The following is an 18,502-nucleotide window of genomic DNA, read 5'->3' as shown; positions in this document are numbered from 1 at the left end:
TAGCATATCACTATGCCCACGATTTTCAGCTAAAATTGGCAAAAGGACTAGATTGAAATTTCACACGAAAGTCTAGTTGATGACCGAATTAGTATCCATGCAATAAGTCTAGGATTGATTAGACAATTAGTTGTTACAAGTGTAGAACTTGCTGCCACAGAGAACTTGACTTCCTTCTATAGCAATCCCGCTGTACACTGAGTAACTTTTGGACCCTCCAATAGCCATTCTCACTCCTTGTTCACACGATACAAAGGTCCGTTTCTAAATTATAAACCACACCTCCGACTGTTTACAAAGAGTCTATTATACATTTTATCTCTTGCCTAGACAAATAGTGTTCACTCTAAGTATGTAAAACCACCCTCTTCATATGTTTACGAATGGGTTTGTCCCTCTTGCTAATAATTAGAAACAACACTAAAATGGGTATTACAAGTTTACGAAAGACACGAACTTAAAAGTCTCCCAATAATACTTAAATTCTCTTGTAGTAGTTATATCTATCTAATCTTCAATTAAAAAAAGAAAAATCTCAGCAAAATTCCTTAAAAACAAATGTATAAAACCTTGTTACAATCTAGGCCATCAATCTGATCTTCTATTAATGCAGGTTTTAATTATATTGTTTCACCAACCTTCTGATCGAATTAGTCCCTTTTTTTTGCATAACTAATCTTGGGATGTCACATTTTATTGCTTTGATTTAGGAACTCCAATAGTCATTAACTCTATCCATGGAGAGTGCCTGCTAAAAAAATCTGACTGCTTTGCATAACCTAGTTTGGTTCTACACCTTTCCTCCAGCAGCTTTCCTGACATAGTAAAATCTTACTTATGTACTTGTAAAATCCGAACCAAGCTTCTGTATGGTTTAAACATGAACATTTGCACACTTAAATGAATTCTTTAAATCCTTGGGTTAAATTTTGATATTATCATAATCCTTTTAGTATTTTTTCCTAGCAGTTTCTCTATTTTCGACAATGACAAACCTATACCATTCCTTCAATAAGAGTGAGTTATGCACATAAGCATGCATATTCTGCAGAACTATTTGACTGTAAAACCAGAGATGATTCATGCATGCTTCTACATGCGACATTTTAATAGACCGTACAAATATGTCTGCAAAACATAATAAACTCCCCTTAATATGTACACATAGTGTGATACTCCCCCTAAGTATGTGCTTCTCCCCCTTCTTGTTTCTTAAAAAAGCATTAACATCAGATGCCCAGGGATGAAAACCATATCAGCAAAAGCATTCATTTATTTATATACATAATTGTTCTACAAAGCATATTCCGGAAAAATTAATATAAAGGAAAGTGAACATTAACCAAAAGGATCACAAACACTAATTTCATCCATCAAGCTAGAAACGTATTGTTATCAAGAGGTTTATTCAGAATATGAGCGAATTGCAAATCGATGCTAACAAATCCTTTTCATTGATTCATGTTGTGATGTGGCTGCCATAATTAAATAAATAAATAAAAGAATCATATGAAAGAGTCTCTCTTCTTGAAGTTTGACCTAGTTCGAGCTCCTCGAAATGGAAGCCACCCCCGTTAATTAGCACAACTCATTGTTTAGGGTTAAATCTTTTATTAGAAATCCAAAATTTAGGCAGTTGAATACTTGGCCAATTTTTAAGACAATGTGACTCTAAAAATTGAGCTCGTATTCAACTGAAACACAATTAGTGAAGAAAGACTTACCGATTGTTTAACAATGTTGCAATTACACTTATTTTCAAATCCTTACATTAAGGATGACACGTCCTTATATCTCAATAAGGGCCATTGACTTAACTAAGAAATTTTATCATTTCCCTTTTTGCTGACCAATATGTCATGAGATTTAGTACACAACTGACTATATTATTCTGAAGAATTTGATTCCGTTGAATACTCGAAACACAGTAATCTGACTAATTGAAGTTTGAATTACTGAAACTGCAACAACAACAACTGAGTAGAAATGTAAAAGAGACTTAGGGTTGATGCCTGATTATATATCGAAATACCATGGGTTTGACATATAGACCTCCTTGTCAAAGCCCTGTATGCTATTGGAAATATGTATACGTATTAGGCGCATTTTGTGGGCCACTACATGGTGCACTTGTTTTATATTTTAAGTTTCAATGGGTCAGTTTTGTCTACTGGTAATATTTTCCTTCAATCATACTTTCAATTAACAGGTCAAAGATTATGGACATTATCAATATGCAAATTTAATCAAAATCAAATACAAGTGATGTTAATATTTGTGTGATCCATCAATGGAAGTTATGGCTAAAAAGAGTTCATCCAGCTAGAGCATTACGTACAAATAGAGATAAAATAAATTTAGAATTCTATCCGTGAACTTTTACATCATTGACTACGGTTGCTAACAAGCATTTTCATTGCAAAATTTGACAACATTTTTTGATGGCTTTTGGATTATCGATGTTGATTACATAATTAGGTCGTGATTCAGTTTTATCATGTTCAGATTTAGTTTTCTTACATTTATTTGAATCTAAGTTACTATTATTGCACATGATCTAAGCTCCAACAATATTCTTACATGACATTTTTTGCTTGCCAATCATGTGACTTTAACGATGTTGTAAATTAAATCGATTACACGTAAAAAGTTTCAGTCAATAATTGACACAAATAGTAGTAGTGGACCGACCACATAACATTAGATTGGCAGTGCAAAATCTAATTTCAAGAGATCAATAGCATAACTGCAGTAAATATCAAACTTTAGGACCGTGAATGAAATTTCTCGGTGTTAAAAAATAATTTTCCTTCTCTTGTCGTGGCCACGGAGAAAATCTTTTAGCACCGCCACTGCAAAAAAGGATCGTGGTTTTCTTCCATCACAAATTTGATTGGCGAGTTATCAAAATCTGAAGAATCATCCTAGAGACCGATTCAAGGACAGCAGTTGATCTACTAGTTGGCAAGATTACAGAGTCGTTGAGGCCAGATTGGGTGGTGAAAACCAACACAGCCCGTGAAGGCAAAACGTGCGACGATTGATAAGCCAATGCAGCGTTCTTTTAGAGACCAGATTTAGTTATTCACTTAAGTTTATCTCGGGGCTCCAATTTGTACTTTTTAGGAGATAAAAGTGGGTGTTAGGAGGCCGGGACTTGCATATGAGATGTGTTAGAAATTAAACCAAATTAATAAATGTCCTCAATCGACTACGAGTTGCTGATGTCAATGGAGAAGTTACTGATATTAATGGTTGTCAATGCTGATATTCCAGAATTTGATACTGATGATTTTGTTTGGTGAATTGATACGGATGACTGTCCGATGCTCGAGTTAATTAGATTCTTTATTGTAGCGTTGTTTTTGAGAAGTCTATTCGTATTTTTATTTCATGAGTGTTCATGTTTCTAAGTGTAATCAATGTTTTGTAAGTTCTTAGGATTTTATCACCTCAGAACATTAGTTATATTTATGAGTCATTTAGTTTAGGAGTTATGTGTGAAGCGTATAAAAGTCGAGTCCTGTAATTGTTTTCGATAAGGTGAAAGAAAGGTGAAATAAACAAAAAGGATATCTGTCTCCTCTTTTTTGTGTTGTGTTAGTGAGTGTTTCAGCTTTAAATTATCCCATCAAGATGTAGCATGTATTTGTCTTTTACAAAAACTCAAAATTTTCTAGTTTTGATGCCATATGAAATTATGAAGGAGCACTATTAGCTATTATAGAAGTTTAGATAATTAGATGGATGCATTATTCAATACTTAATTGATATAGCGTCTCTTTCACGACCCATGTTCCTTTTCAACAACTAGATTACTTGCATAGCTTGGGCTCAATGGCCGAAGAGCTGAATATAGAAGTGGAGGATGGTGGAATGAACAACTCGATCGCAGAGGATGAAATGGATTCTGAAGAAGAAATCTGGAGAGGTGGACGGCTAGCAAAAGCTTACGAATATGCTCGAGAACTGGGGGATCTCCTCACAGGCGGCAATTTTGACAGTTTCCGTTCCGTGATCGATCGTTTAAATGATCCATTGTTGCGGGACATCGATTGGTCTGCCGTTTTAAATTTCCCATTTGCAATTAACGGATCAGTGCTCCAAATCGCAGCGGCAACCGGGAACATCGAAATCCTAAGCTGTCTGGTTGATTATGTTGGTGAACACCTCATAACCGCCCAAGATAATCGTGGAAATACCCCACTCCACTTGGTCGCTTGGTTGGGGGGATCTACTGAAGCGGCACAGATGTTGATTGGCCGGGCAAGAGACCTCCCCAACGTCGAGGACAAGAACCTCTTGAGGATGAAGAACAAACGTGGAGACACCGCTTTGCACGAGGCCGTGTGCAATGGACATGCCGACATGGTGGGCTATTTGTTGAGCGAAGATTTGGAGCCCGTGTACTGGAAGAACGCGAGTGAGAAATCTCCCCTGTACCTAGCCCTCCAGGTTGACGACCGCAGCATACTTGAGGCTTTATTTTCACACTCGTTGGAACCATCGAGGATAGAAGGCTTGCCGCCCATTCATGGTGCCATTGTACGTGGAAAATGGGGTACGTACCTAAATCTGCTTATGTGGAAATATATTTATCTATTTCTAGACTGACTCATTCCAAATCTGTACAATAACTTTTTGCTCTTACCAGAACCCCTTACCGGTTTTTACTTAAAATTCCCTACCCTGCTTGTTAAAGTAGTTGGATACCCATCGGTTTAGCCGCATAATAAACAAATTATTCACATTAGGGCATAATAGATTGGCTTAAATATTACAAATACAACCATTTCACTAGAAACTCATGTGTTGTCGATCTTTGATTAGAAAAGCTATAAAGTGCAAATATTTAATATTGATGACCATGAAAATCTGGAATCTAACAATGACACCATGTTTGAAGCGAATGACAGCCATGAACCAAAATGAACAAATGAAAGTTAAGGGCATGAATTATGAACTAGTAGCAAACCTGTAGGCTGCACAGGCGTGCTTTTTTCATTGGAAAAAGAGGAGGTGAAGGTTCCGTCACTCTTTGACCAAAAAAAAAAAAAAAGGTTCCGTCACTCTCAGCAAATTAACGGAACATCGTAAACCGTTAATTTGTTTGTGACAAATAGTCAATAGGTTTTGAAGAAATTAAGAAAAGTGGATTTAAATAAAGAAAGAAAGTTTTGATTTTTTTTCTAAAAATGAATACAGTTATCATAATCATTGTAGAAAAAGCCAATACCGTAATCTAGCCTAAATTACCTTGACCATTAACAATATTGAGATAAAATTCATCAGACACACGATAATCAATTATGTGGAATTTTTTGGCAGCTAACACCATGGATCTCGAGTTTACTACTTGAAAAGCACAGCTGGCTTTCATTGATCATCAGATTGGTGGATTGCATTCAGGTGTTACATTCATATTAAATAGGGAGAATTGTCCAAAAACTTATAAACTTATTGTGCGGCTATCAATTTAATCATAAATCTTTTAATTGTACCAATTTAATATCCATTTTAGTCGTAAATCTTTTAAAGATTTGTCAATTTAGTCATTCCAATCAATTTTTGCTGGAAATCACTGACATGGCAGTTTAGTCAAAGCTAGCCGTCCTACATGATGTTGATCGTTTATGTGGCTTTTTAACAATATTTTTTAATTTTTTGCATTTTTCCTTTTCTTTTTTTTATCCCTTTTTTCGCTCTACCACGGCCACCCTCTTACCCTTGCATAGGGCAACCCTTGCCCTTGCTCAACCTCCTCCAGGCATCAACCGTTGATGGTTGGCAAAGGGAAAAAAGAAATTAGAAAAAGAAAAGAAAAAAAAAGGAAAGAAAAAAGGAAAAAAATTAGAAAAATAAAAATAAAATTGCAAAAATTATCCATGTTAACATTGGTCGTGTCATGTAGGACAACTAGTGCTACTAGACTGCCACGTTAATGATTTCCAACAAAAATTGGCTAGAATGACTAAATGACAAATTGTTAAAGGTTTATGATTAAATTTGTACAATTAAAAGATTTATGACTAAATTGGCAAGTTATTAAAATTTTAATAACTAAGTTGGCCCAATTGAAAGATTTAAGATTGAATTAATCATCATATAATAGATTTAAGACTTTTTGGACAATTTTCCCTATTAAGTATAATTCCAACCCTAGATGCAGTGACTTTATTTTTATCCTGTCTCAATTTATTAATCCGAGCACATGTTATTATTTACATTGCACGACATAACATGTTTGAGGCTCTCTATTTGAACTGAACATGCAAAAACAATTTCAAATAGACATAACGTAACAATGTATTATGTGATGCAAATAATAAATTAGCATACCCAATAAGTGTATGTGTCTAAACTTACGATGCAATCGTTGAATAGATTGTAGAAGTCGACCCGCACACACAACATTCATAATCCATTTATAAATGGCTTAACTTATTTGTGATGATACAATTAAACCTAATTCTACCATATTTAACCACGTAGTGAACATGTATGTAAAAGGGTTGTTTCATAGTTTGTGAGCTCATAATTCTAATAAGCACTTTAGAAACTATACGAAAGATACCATTGAAATTGGATTTACTATATATTTCTTATTCTTACTGTCCAATATATAAAAATCCTTTTATGAAGTACTACTGATTGAAATCTGATAATAGTTCAGTGTTTATTCTTCATTGAATGTAAAAGTAGATGACACTGGAATGAATCGAGCGTACCATGGACTTTTGTAGATAGGCACTTTACTAGGTTATCATGGTAGGCACTTTTTTTTAAGGTTCATATCAATTAAATGAGGTAAGGTTATTTCTTTAAATCTAGTAATATTCTTTCACTTAGGAAAATTATCCAAAAAATCCTAAACCTATTACACTCTTGCCAATTCAGTCATAAACCATTCAATTTTGTCAATTCAATCCTAAACCTTTTTAATTTTTACTAATTGAGTCCATCTGGCTAATTTTGACCAAATTCGTTGACGTTGATTAATTTTTAAAAATATTTTAGTACTTTTTGAAATTTTTTATACATTTTTCATTTTTTTCTTTCTTCTTCCTTTTATCAATGGCCGGCCACCAATCACAGGCAATGGCCGGCTATCGGCCATGGCTGGGTGAGCTGACCTTGCCTGCCGCAAGTGATGCCTAGCCGGGTGAGGCCAAGCCTCAACGAGGGTTAGCCTCCCCTAAGTTAGGTGAGACCAACCCTTGCCCAAACTAGGCAAGGGTGAGCCCCCTTGCTCGGCCACGTCTTACTAGAGGCATGCGAGGCTAGCTGGCTCGGCCATAGTTAGTGGCTAGCGCAAAAGAAGAAAGCAAAGAAAATCATAAAAATCATAAAAAATAAAAAATATTTTTAAAAATTGTTTACATTAGTGTCAGCCGTCCTACGTGACACCGCTGATATCCACGTCGGCGTATTCCCATCAAAATTTGCTAGATGGACTTAATTAGTAACAAGTAAAAATGTTTAGGAGTGATTGATAAAATCAAAAGGTTTATGACTAAATTGGCATAAGTGCAACAGATTTAGAATTTTTAGACAATTTTCACTCTTTCACTAATGTACCTGGAATGTAACCGATTGCCCATATTGCTTAATTGAAATTTGTGGCCTAATTGCTCCATCAATTTCAAGAATGACAGCATCCGTCATGTGAGCACATTTTTTTTTTTAATTTGTGTAAAATTGAAATATGTTTTTATTATAAATAATTGGTAAAATAGTATTCTATTTCATATAAAATTTCCTCTTTTGAATAGAATAAATGTGAAATTCTTAATTCAAGTTATATATTAATGTAAAATATAGAGGACTCGACAACAGTTAGAAAATTCCTAATTATCGTTGTTATATGACTCATGAAATTTGTATATGTACTTAACGATATTATTAGAGTATATTTTATAGGAAGTATTATAGAAATGTTAGAATTTTCAATAATTGCTCATTTGCGGTATTTGAAACTCATTAGAACTAATTTCAATAAAACTAATGTCTCTTTTGTTGAACAAAAGTCATGGTATACGACGCAAACATAAATCCTAATTTGAAGCAAAATAAATTGAAAGTGGAAGAAAAACACTCTTTGTGAGGAAAATAATCAATCCCTTACAAATTAGAGCCCTATAAATCACTTTTAGAGACAATTCTTAAAGAAAAAAATCATTATTTATTTATGTAGATGTTACAACGGTCTAGATTAATTTGCAAATTTCACTGAACTTTTAGTATTATGGATGTAATTTTTATGGCAGTGAAATGAGACTCATTTTGTTTTGTGTTGTGTCATCACAGCTTAAATATGTGGTCGTTATAACTAGGATATATATGACTCCATGCAATGCACATACAAGGTAGAACATATATTGTGATTTATTGAGTAAAAATATCTTTCCTAGAATCACTGAAATTTCACAAAATATATTTGGTCCATTCAAAAGATATAATGGGATTGAGTAGCACAATCCCCAAGGATGAGGTTATCTCTAGCACTCTCACCTGAAGTCCAATGGCCACCCTCAATCCTCGAACACCGTCGGAATATTCTCAAACAATTGAAACACCTCTCTAACATTATTGAACCTCTTTACTAGCACCTCTAAATTTTCATAGTTGGGGCCAAAAAGTTTTTATTTTGGTGGAGCCTTTTCCTGTCTGTAATTTATTATTTATAAGCTCTACTATTTTAGAAATAGATTCTGGTCACAAATTTTACTTAGATTTTACTCAAAAGTTTTGCTCAATACATAATTTCTTAATTGAGCTGAATAAGTGCCGTATACCTTTACGAAGAAGATGACATTCAATCCAAAGAGGATGGAACAATTTTAAGGGGATTTTGGTACGGTGCTGTGGAGGGTGTTGCAATATTCTTGACAATTAAATAAGTCTGCTTGATACTTGCTAGAATTCGACGAACATCATTTTCCTTTCCTTGATCTTGCCTTAGCTTGCATTACGTCTGCCGATTCTATTAGATACTTCATGGCGTGGAAATGCCATATAAATTGCTATGTCATTTAGTAAGATTTTTATAGTAAAATCTTAAGTACATGTCGATGTCATTAACTAGCTTTGGTATTGCAATCTAATCTGTTATTGTCAACTATCAATACTAGTAGTGATTAAGGTACGTCGAAGATGTCCTTATTCCAAAATGGGTTTATATACATTGAGACCAACCAAACTCCAACCATCCTAATTTGGAGCTCCTAATCACAGATTTACTCGACCTGATACCCAAGAAACACATGAAGCTATTCACAATGACTGACTCCACCGGGGGCAATGTATTCCATTTAGAAGCTCACCTGAATCGGCCCCGGGCATTCCAATTTTTACAACCAGAAACTGAATATTTGACCCTAGAACAGGACACAAATGGAGATCTCCCCGTTCATATTGCGAGCAAGATGGGTTATGTTGAACATATCGAGAGGCTAGAGAAAGTATCACATTGTCTAAATGGGCAAGGGCAAACTGTTCTTCATGTCGCCGCAAAATATGGGAGAGCCTCCGTAGTGAGATATATACTCAGCAATCCAAAACTAGTGCACTTGTTAAATTTAGCAGATCATGATGGAAATACAGCTTTGCACTTGGCTGCGATGCATTCACAGCCCGCTGCTTTGATTCATCTTGTGCGGACTGACGGAATTCGACTCGACGTTCGCAACAACCAATGCTTGCTCGCTTTTGACGTTGCTCTACGACGACGCAAGGCAGAGGGGTATAAGATTCGGCATGTAGGTAACATGAACAGTCACTATTTTATTTATTAACTTACTGGAGATTTCGTAGACTAATGCATTAGTTAAGGCAGATCTTGTATTCAAATCATTATGTCTCCCAGCCAACTAGACAGTAGAAGTATTGATCAAATTTCTAGAATAGCCCAGGCTCCTCTCGGATAAATGTTCTGCAAGTCCCTAATTTAGTCTTGATAGGAGGTAATTAAAATTTGTGATCATGGATTTCTCTGCAGTTAGAAACAAGTAACGTGTCTTTCATAACACGGAGATAACAATTTATACATTTCGTTTAATTGAGCCTCTGAATACGGTCATGAATAAAAAGGCAGGGTTTGTCAAGGTTGCATTCTGTTTTTCATAAAAAGCCAGGGGTCAATGTGGCAAATTTGAACGCTCCAAATGTAGCACAATCTCATAACATTATCATTTTGTTGACCTATGAAATGATTGCCCGCATAGATTCCATTCATGCCTCTTTTTTTTGTCTAAAATGAACTTGGTAGTTTTGTGCTAATTCTTCAAAAAGAGCAGAAACTGCATCTTTAGAAGCCAACGTTTCCAGAGTTCATTCCCGTTATCAATATGGTATAAGTTTGTTCTTATTTTCCTTTTTACATGCTTCCGATCTCAGGTATTGGCATGCCTGGCGTTGCTTTGCTCGCTCGCGGGAAAAGGTTTACTTGGAAACCAAGAGTTAATCCTACTTAGAGCGGAAGCTCGAGATGAAGAGTTATCAGTAGTCCGCTCGCGCAAAAGCATGCCGAGCAGGTAAATCGTCAAGGATTACATCAATTCCCGTATGGTGGTGGCAACGCTTGTGACCACAGTGACTTTCACAGCTGGTTTTGCAGTCCCTGGAGGATTTAACAGCTCGGACACAGCCTCCAAAGATGACCGGGGCATGGCTACGATGCTGGACAATCGAATGTTCCAGGCTTTCGTGATTTGCAACACCATCGCGATGTTCTGCTCAATGACTGCGGTCGTCAACCTCATCTGGGCCCAGATAGTTGATGTCGACGTTGCAGTCGCTGCATTCGAGCGCACAACGCTACCACTACAAATTGCACTCCCAGCGATGTCCACCGCTTTCTTAACTGGTGTCACCTTGACCATTGGCAAACTCCCGTGGCTTGCTAACACCATATTTTATTTGGGACTCGTTTTCCTCCTCATTATCTCATTTGCTAAATTGTTAGGGGACCCTCCCATCTTCGGTCATCCTCTCCGTCGACTAACATTCTGGCTTATTCTCGCTTACGTTTATGTGTGGAGAGTTGAGACGTACATTTATGATGACAATGACGCGGAAGATAACAGAAGGGAGAAGAAGACCTTCGCTAGTCCGCCTGTGGATGATGCCGGTGAATCGAGGACCGATGACTCGGCTAAAGCAAAATGTGAGGATGCGTTACATCCTCCAAGTCACTGATTTGAATTGATCATTCCATATTATCTGTAATATGTAGTAATAATATATGTTTTCCTTGGTGAGTGTGACTCACTCTACGGTTGCTTTCCTTTATGTCAGATCAAAGGTGATTGTTGATGTATGTAAGCTAAACCATGTGTTTCTCTAATAACTTAACTTATTAGAATTGTTAAATATAATTCCATCAAATGTCATATGTTATTAAGGCAGATGTTCTAAGTTCAAACATTTTCAGGTCCTATTTGCTTCATCTATTATATGTTCTCGTGTTCCAATCTTAGATCAATTCAAGTTTACGAGTGAAGATGAGTATAAAAGTATATTGGGGAGAATTACCAAAAAAGTCCTAAACCTATTACAATTGTGCCAATTCAGTCCTAAACTTTTTTTTTTTTGGCCAATTCAGTCCTAAACCTTTTACTTTTGTTCTAGTTCAGTCCTTCCGGCCAAAAATTAGCCGGCTGGCGCGTGGCAGCCGGCCGTGCCGGCGAGCTTTTTAATAATATTTGATTTTTAAAATTTTTTATTAATTTTTATTAATTTTTTATGAATTTTTCTTTTTCCTTTTTTTTTTCTCCTCCCTCCTCCTTCCTTGGGCTCCGGCGACCGGCCAGCCTGGCCGGTCGCCGGACTGAGGCGATCCGGTGGGAGGAGGCCTCGCCAGACGCGACGGCGAGGCCTCCTCGCCAGATCTCGCGAGGGCTCGCCTCGCCCGGCGACCGCGAGGCGAGCTCGCGCCCGCGACGGTGAGGCCCCCTCGCCGGATCGATGAGGGCTCGACTCGCGGTCGGGGCGGGCGAGCCCTCGCCATCCGGCGAGGGCTCGCCTCGCCCGGCGACCGCGAGCGAGCTTGCGCCTGGCGACGGCGAGGCCCCCTCGCCGATCCGCGAGGGCTCGACTCGCGGTCGTTGGGCGGGCGAGCCCGCCGGATCCGGCGAGGGGGCTTGCCGTCGCGTCCGGCGAGGCTCGCCTCGCCCTGCGACTGCGAGGCGAGCTAGCGCCCGACGGCGAGGGGGCTCGCCGTCGCGTGGCGAAGCCTCCTCGCCGGATCCCCGCCGGATCGCCTCGGTCCGGCGACCGCCAGGCGGGCCAGGTCGGAGCCCAAGGAAGGAGGAGGGAGGAGGAAAAAAAAAGGAAAAAAAAAAATTAATAAAAAAATTTTAAAAATCAAATATTATTAAAAAGCTTGCCGGCACCGGCCGGCTGCCACGCTCGGCCGGCCGGCTAATTTGGCCGGAAGGACTGAACTGAACAAAAGTAAAAGGTTTAGGACTGAATTGGCTAAAAAAATTTAGACTGAATTGGCACAATTACAATAGGTTTAGGACTTTTTGGTAATTCTCCCAAAGTATTTGTATTAAAGTATTTGAATTAAACATCGCATCTGTCTAATAATTTAAATTTTTAGAACGATTGATTGTAGTTCCCCGAAATTTCAAAGTGATACACACTTCATGTAAATTAAATGGATGAATAGCTCATTTCATCCGTTTCATTGCCCTGGAATCAAATTGTTAACATTGAACATGTGGAAGCTCGTGGGTTTATGAAATCACTCGTCTGGAGTGGCCATGTCCGATTCACTTTGAACCAGTCCAATTTGCGGCACTCTCGAGTCACGAAATCCTAAGCACTCACTTACCTGTTTGGTGTGCGAAGAAAATAATTCTCAAATTCTCATCGCTTACTCTCTGAGTCGAGAGTTGGGTGAAGAAAACCGGAACAAAATAATTCTCTTCACTACTCACAAAAAAATAGAATCAAACGCCGAACTCATTTCCATTTACACCCCTTTCATTTCCCCACTTCTCCCTCCTCGGCGCCCAATTTCTGTGCATGCAAATGAGTTTTGGTGTTTGATTCGTGGCGGGGTATAATCTAGTGAGCAGCGGGCATAGAAGTCTAGTCAAGGGACGAGATAAAAAGGAATTGCAATACGCAACTCAAGGAGAATTGTGGAAAAGTCTGGATATGTGATTTTCCTCCTCCGATCTCTGATTTTTATTTCAAAGCTGGTTGGTATTGACAAGTAGAATATAACTCTAAAGTGATTCTGGACCTATTTATTCGACAGTGAACGTAGATAATTACAAAAAATAAGAAGGATCCCATTGTACGAATATCTATTGAGTTATAAAATTTTTAAATTAGTTGATTTAATTTTAAACATCTTGACGATTTGCTAATATAGTCATTTCGACTAATTTTGACCGAAAATCATTAACGTAGACGCTAGCCATCCTATGGCACATGATTGGTATTGAGGTGGACAATTTTTGTAATTTAAAAAAAAATTCTCAATTTTTTTTCATTTTTTCATGTTTTCATTTTCTTCATTTTCTTTTTTTATATTTTCCTTTTTTCTTTTTCTTATTCCCCTTCGCCAGCCATTAGCCGGTCCATGGCTTCGGTGATTGATAGCAAGGGCCCGATGCCCTCGCCGGCTAGCAAGGGCTGATGGATTTGCGCGGGCCACATACTAAAGGGGGACAAAGGAAGAAAAAAATAAGAAGGAAAGAAAAGAAACTAAAAAGAGGGAAAAAAAAATGTTTTGAAAGAATTGTAAAAATTATTCACATTAGCATTGGAACCCGCACCTAGGTGAGGCCAATCTCGTCATGGCCTGGCCTAGATCTAGGTGAAGCCACCTCGTGCGCAGCCCCGAGGCCTCGCTCGTGGCCGACGAGACTCATCAAAGAAGCAAAAGAATCGAGAAGAGAAAAAATAAAAGGAAAAAAAGTTATTAAAAAATTATTAAAAATTGCCACATCGTGTTGGTCGAATGACCGGCGTCCAAAATTGGCAGAATAGATTGAATTGACACGATTACGAAAAATTTAGAACTAAATTGGTACAATTGTAATGGATTTATGATTTTTTTGGTAATTCTCTCGATCTATCTGTTATCTCCATTTTTAGATTGCGACATGTGTCCATCCAATTTTAGTCCTCACTGCACCATCTAAATACCATCAAACCTTAGCAGCAAAGATGGTACTTGGAGATCTATGCAAATATTTATATATAAAAATTACCTTGAGATGGTAAAGTGTGCTCACCATCATCATATCATCATCCATCAAGTCGATTCCACATAATCATCTATTTGTCACTTTCAACATCTTGGGGAGGTGGGGGGTTCAAATCCCCACCTTCTCAGGGGGTTGGGGGTGGAGACACTTTAGTTTCAAGTGTAAGTTTCGATTCCCATGCCCTGTAAGAAGATATGATAAAAGTCTGAGAATGAAAGTTAGAGTAGGAGTAGAGTATAACTGATTAAAAAAAAAAAAACATCTTGGGGAATTAAATGTTTCAATTAATTAAGGTAGGATGAGAAGTATTTTTCATAAAGAACGGACATTCAAGAAGTCTTGCTAGACTGATAGATTGATGTTGCAAATGGTTCTCTTCTCTTCTCAAGTAGCATGAAAATTATGCTACTGAAATGTAGAGCCTCCTTTTTTCTATTTTTCGGCAGATGTTCCAAATCCAATTACAGGTTACGAGTATGAAAACTTGCAAAACAAGTACAAGAAATACGAAATCAATTATCTATTGACTTCTCGATGCTCATTAAATCTAATTCACAAAATAGGTTGGGACCCATTTTGCTAGCCCTACTAAAATCTAAACATTTTAATAAATTAAGGATTTATACAGCGTCCTAGTTCACAAGAATATGCTACTACTGTTGACAAATCGATAGTGATTGATTTTCATGAACAAGTCGTCATATTATCGACATTCCCATTATATATGAGCATAAGAGCAAACTTTGATTTTTGAGCATCAAGAGATAAGATCAGCTTAAATAGAATTCCAAATAGCCCAAGTGTCACAATTAGATAAGTCCAAACCCCAAACACATTCAACTATGGTTTTCTTTTCTTATAACTTTATTCACATATCATAAGAATGAATTTTTTGATTAATGATCATATATATTGCGGTTTATGAAAGACTGTGCAACATCAATAGTTTTAGATGTTTGTCCAAATTTGAAATACCAGGCCAATGTTTGAGATTTTATTGGCCATTCGCCATTTCATTTATTACTCATGAAGTCTATCATTGTATGAAATTTACTGAAAATTAGAGAATCTCACGATACCAACAAAATATCAAGTTTTTTCAACTTTTTTACCCTTGATGCACTCCACATGTAGCCCAATTTACAAAAATTCCACAAAAACCACTACACCAGATTCCTGCCACACCTTTCAGTCTCTTATTCTCAGCAAAGACGAACAACAGCACTCATCAGCCCAACATGCTCAACTCCAAGCATAGAGTGACTCGAACTCTTCTCGTCTCCTTTTCAGTTTACCACAACCAGACATATTTAATACAGTACCATGAACAATACAAGATAGTGATGAGATCGGCTCAATAGGCATCAGGGTTTGCCAAGAGATAAGCCTCGATGGCCTTGAACATCGCGGACGCATCTCTTTCCCAGCCTTGATCTTCTCCTCAATTATGTCCGCCTCGCCAATGGTGAAGTACTTGCTCGTGCTCTTGCACACCGAGCCTCCCTCGGGTGATGCGGTGATCTTCATCTCGTAGCTGATCTTCTCAAGGGTGGTGCCCAGCACATCCCCCTCAATGGTCGAGTAGGTGTAGGTGAAGTTCTCCTTGTCCAGGGCCTCGACCTTGTGCTTCACTGTCTTATACTGATTGCCTATCAAGGTAACAAAAAGTAATATTCACGTTTAGAACTCCCTGGTTTTAACATCACGAGCAACGATCTTGATGGTGTCGATTGGGCCATTTAAGTTGTTCCAACTGCAATCTGATACGATTGACTTAGACATGGCCTAATTTCGCTTGATTGGAATCGAGTCACCTGATCACTTGTGTAAATCAATGGTTAGAAACATCTTTAATTAACCAAGTTACATATCTATCTTTTCTAATATTCATTATGATGTTCCATAAGGTTGAAACAACCTTGATCCAAAGCGATCCTAACACGGACGGACTAACCTTCGTCGAAAGTGATCAACTTGATGGTCCTGGGACCTCCGTTGCCTTCTCTTTCCCGGCCTTGATCTCCTCCTCAGTGATATTCACCTCGCCAATGGTGAAGTAATTGCTCATGCTCTTCAACACCGAGCCTCCCTTGGGCAACGCGGCGATCTTCACCTCATAGCTGATCTTCTCAAAGGCGGTGCCCAACGCGTCATCCTCGATGATTGAGTAGCAGTAGGTGAAGTTCTCCTTGTCCAAGGCCTAGACCTTGTGCTTTGCCGTCTTGTACTGACTGCCTATCAAAGTAACAAAAAGTAACATTCACATTTAGAACTTGCCAGTTTCAACATTGTGAGCACCGATCTTGATGGTGTAGATCCGGCCATTTCGGAATCAACCCCCAACCCCAATCCAATACTATTGACTTAGACATGGCCTGATTTTGCCTGATCGAAATCAAGTCACATGATCACTTGTGTAAATTTAAATAGTTAGAAACGTCTTAATTAATCAAGTCATATATCTATCCTTTTCAATGTTCATTATAGTGTTCCACAAGGTTGAACCCGCCTTGATTTGGAGCGATCCTAAGTTCCTAATACGGAAGGACTAACTTTCGCAGAAAGTCATACCTCCATCGCCCTCGAGGACTTCAATGCTCTCGACGTCTTATGGGAGGACCTTGTTGATGAGGTTATCGGCGTCAAGGAGAGTGGCCTCAAACATCTCGGCCGGAGGGATTGGGGACGTGGTCTCGAAGTCGTTAGTGATGACACCCATGACTGGATCCGAACAGAGTTGCTGAAACTGAGAAGAGGCTGATGATCAGGAAAGACTGAGTAGTCGTGATGAAGTTGGTCTCTAGGACTTGGGAGTGAAGAAAGGAGGCTAAACAGAAGATGACATATATAGAGAGAGACTGAGTGTGAAGGGTTATGATTACTGAATATTTTCTTTCTTACTTAGGAGGGTTTCGTAGAAAATAAATAATTTGAAAAATATTTTCTTAAAAATAATCGCTAAATTTAGATAGTGTTTCCAAGCAAAAGTTAATTGGTGAGTATGCTGCATGTTCTAAATTGATCTAAATCCATATAGAACTCACTAGAATTAAAGTCTAGATTCTTCTTAATATAAATACGATGAAAAAATGCTACCTCATTTCCGAGTTTTTGTCAAAATTGTTATGTATGTACAATGTTAATCTAAATCGCTAAATTTGATGGATTCACATAGGATCCATACGAAACTCACTAGAATTAATAGTTCAAATTCTGCTTAATATAAATACGGTGCTCTTTCGTCAAAATTGTGTTCTAAATTGATTTACATCACTAAATCCGATGGGTTCATGTGAGACCCATATGGAACTTATTGGAATTAAAAATCCAAATTCAGCTTAATATAAATATGACCATAGCTCATTTCCGAATCTTCATCAAAAGTGTGTTTGATGTCCTACATTGATATAAATCACCAAATCTGATGGGTTTGCATGGGATCCATATAGAACTTACTAGAATTAAAACTCCAAATTCCCTTTGATATAAATATGACACTACCTCATCTCCGAGTCTTCGTCAAAATTCTGCTATATGTACTAAGTTATTCTGAATCGCTAAATTTGATGGGTTCACATGGGATCCATACGAAACTCACTGAAATTAAAAATTCAGATTCCATTAATATATATATGATGCTCTCTCATTGAAATTGCATTGTATGTACTAAATTGATTTAAATTGCTTAATCTGATGGGTTCATGTACTAAATTAACCCAAATCGCTAAATCTGATGGGTTCATGTGGGACCTATATAAAACTCGCTGGAATTAAAAGTCTAGATTCTACTAAATAAAAATGAGGCCCTAACTCATTTCCGAGTCTTTGTCAAAAGTGTGTTGTATGTCCTAAATTGATCTAAATTGCCAAATCTGATGAGTTCACATAGGATCCATATTGAATTCACTATAAAAGTCCAAATTCCACTTAATATAAATATGACGCTAGCTCATTTCTGTTTCTTCATCAAAATTTTGCTATATGTACTAAGTTAATCTAAATCGCTATATTTGATAGGTTCATGTGGAACCCAAATGAACCTCACTAAAATAAAACGTCCAAAATTGATTAAATATATATACTACTTTTAACTCATTTCTAAGTCTCCATCAAGCGCCTTTTCTCATCTCTTTGAAGCTTCCAATCGCGTGCCATTCCGTCACATGTGAATCGCGAATGATTTTCCACGCCAGAGTCTTTGTTAAATCTCAAGACTTAAAAAATACGAATGTGAAGTAACAATTGCGTGTCAAATGCAGAAAATTCATATGTGA

At 37.6% G+C, this 18,502-nt stretch overlaps 1 protein-coding gene and 1 pseudogene across 1 annotated transcript; one reads left to right on the top strand and one right to left on the bottom strand.

Moving 5' to 3' along the window:
- The first annotated feature begins 3,837 nt into the window (after positions 1-3,837).
- On the top strand, positions 3,838-11,196 carry LOC104451168 (protein ACCELERATED CELL DEATH 6). Its single transcript, XM_039316241.1, has 4 exons — positions 3,838-4,561; positions 9,235-9,758; positions 10,396-10,532; positions 10,635-11,196. The coding sequence occupies exons 1-4, from the start codon at positions 3,838-3,840 to the stop codon at positions 11,194-11,196; spliced, it is 1,947 nt and encodes a 648-aa protein (XP_039172175.1).
- A 4,386-nt stretch (positions 11,197-15,582) lies between these two features.
- LOC120290627 lies at positions 15,583-16,947 on the bottom strand (annotated as a pseudogene).
- Between the last annotated feature and the right edge of the window lie 1,555 nt (positions 16,948-18,502).

This window comes from Eucalyptus grandis, chromosome 1 (assembly GCF_016545825.1).
Source record: "Eucalyptus grandis isolate ANBG69807.140 chromosome 1, ASM1654582v1, whole genome shotgun sequence".
NCBI classification, from domain to species: domain Eukaryota; kingdom Viridiplantae; phylum Streptophyta; class Magnoliopsida; order Myrtales; family Myrtaceae; genus Eucalyptus; species Eucalyptus grandis.
The sequence above is the reverse complement of the archived record's forward strand: the minus strand, read 5'-3'. Positions and strand labels throughout refer to the sequence as shown.

Coding starts and splice junctions, on each gene's coding strand:
- LOC104451168 (XM_039316241.1), top strand. CDS start 3,838: ATGGCCGAAGAGCTGAATATAGAAGTGGAGGATGGTGGAATGAACAAC. Junction 4,562..9,234: donor CATTGTACGTGGAAAATGGG/GTACGTACCTAA, acceptor TCCTAATCACAG/ATTTACTCGACCTGATACCC. Junction 9,759..10,395: donor AGGGGTATAAGATTCGGCAT/GTAGGTAACATG, acceptor TTCCGATCTCAG/GTATTGGCATGCCTGGCGTT.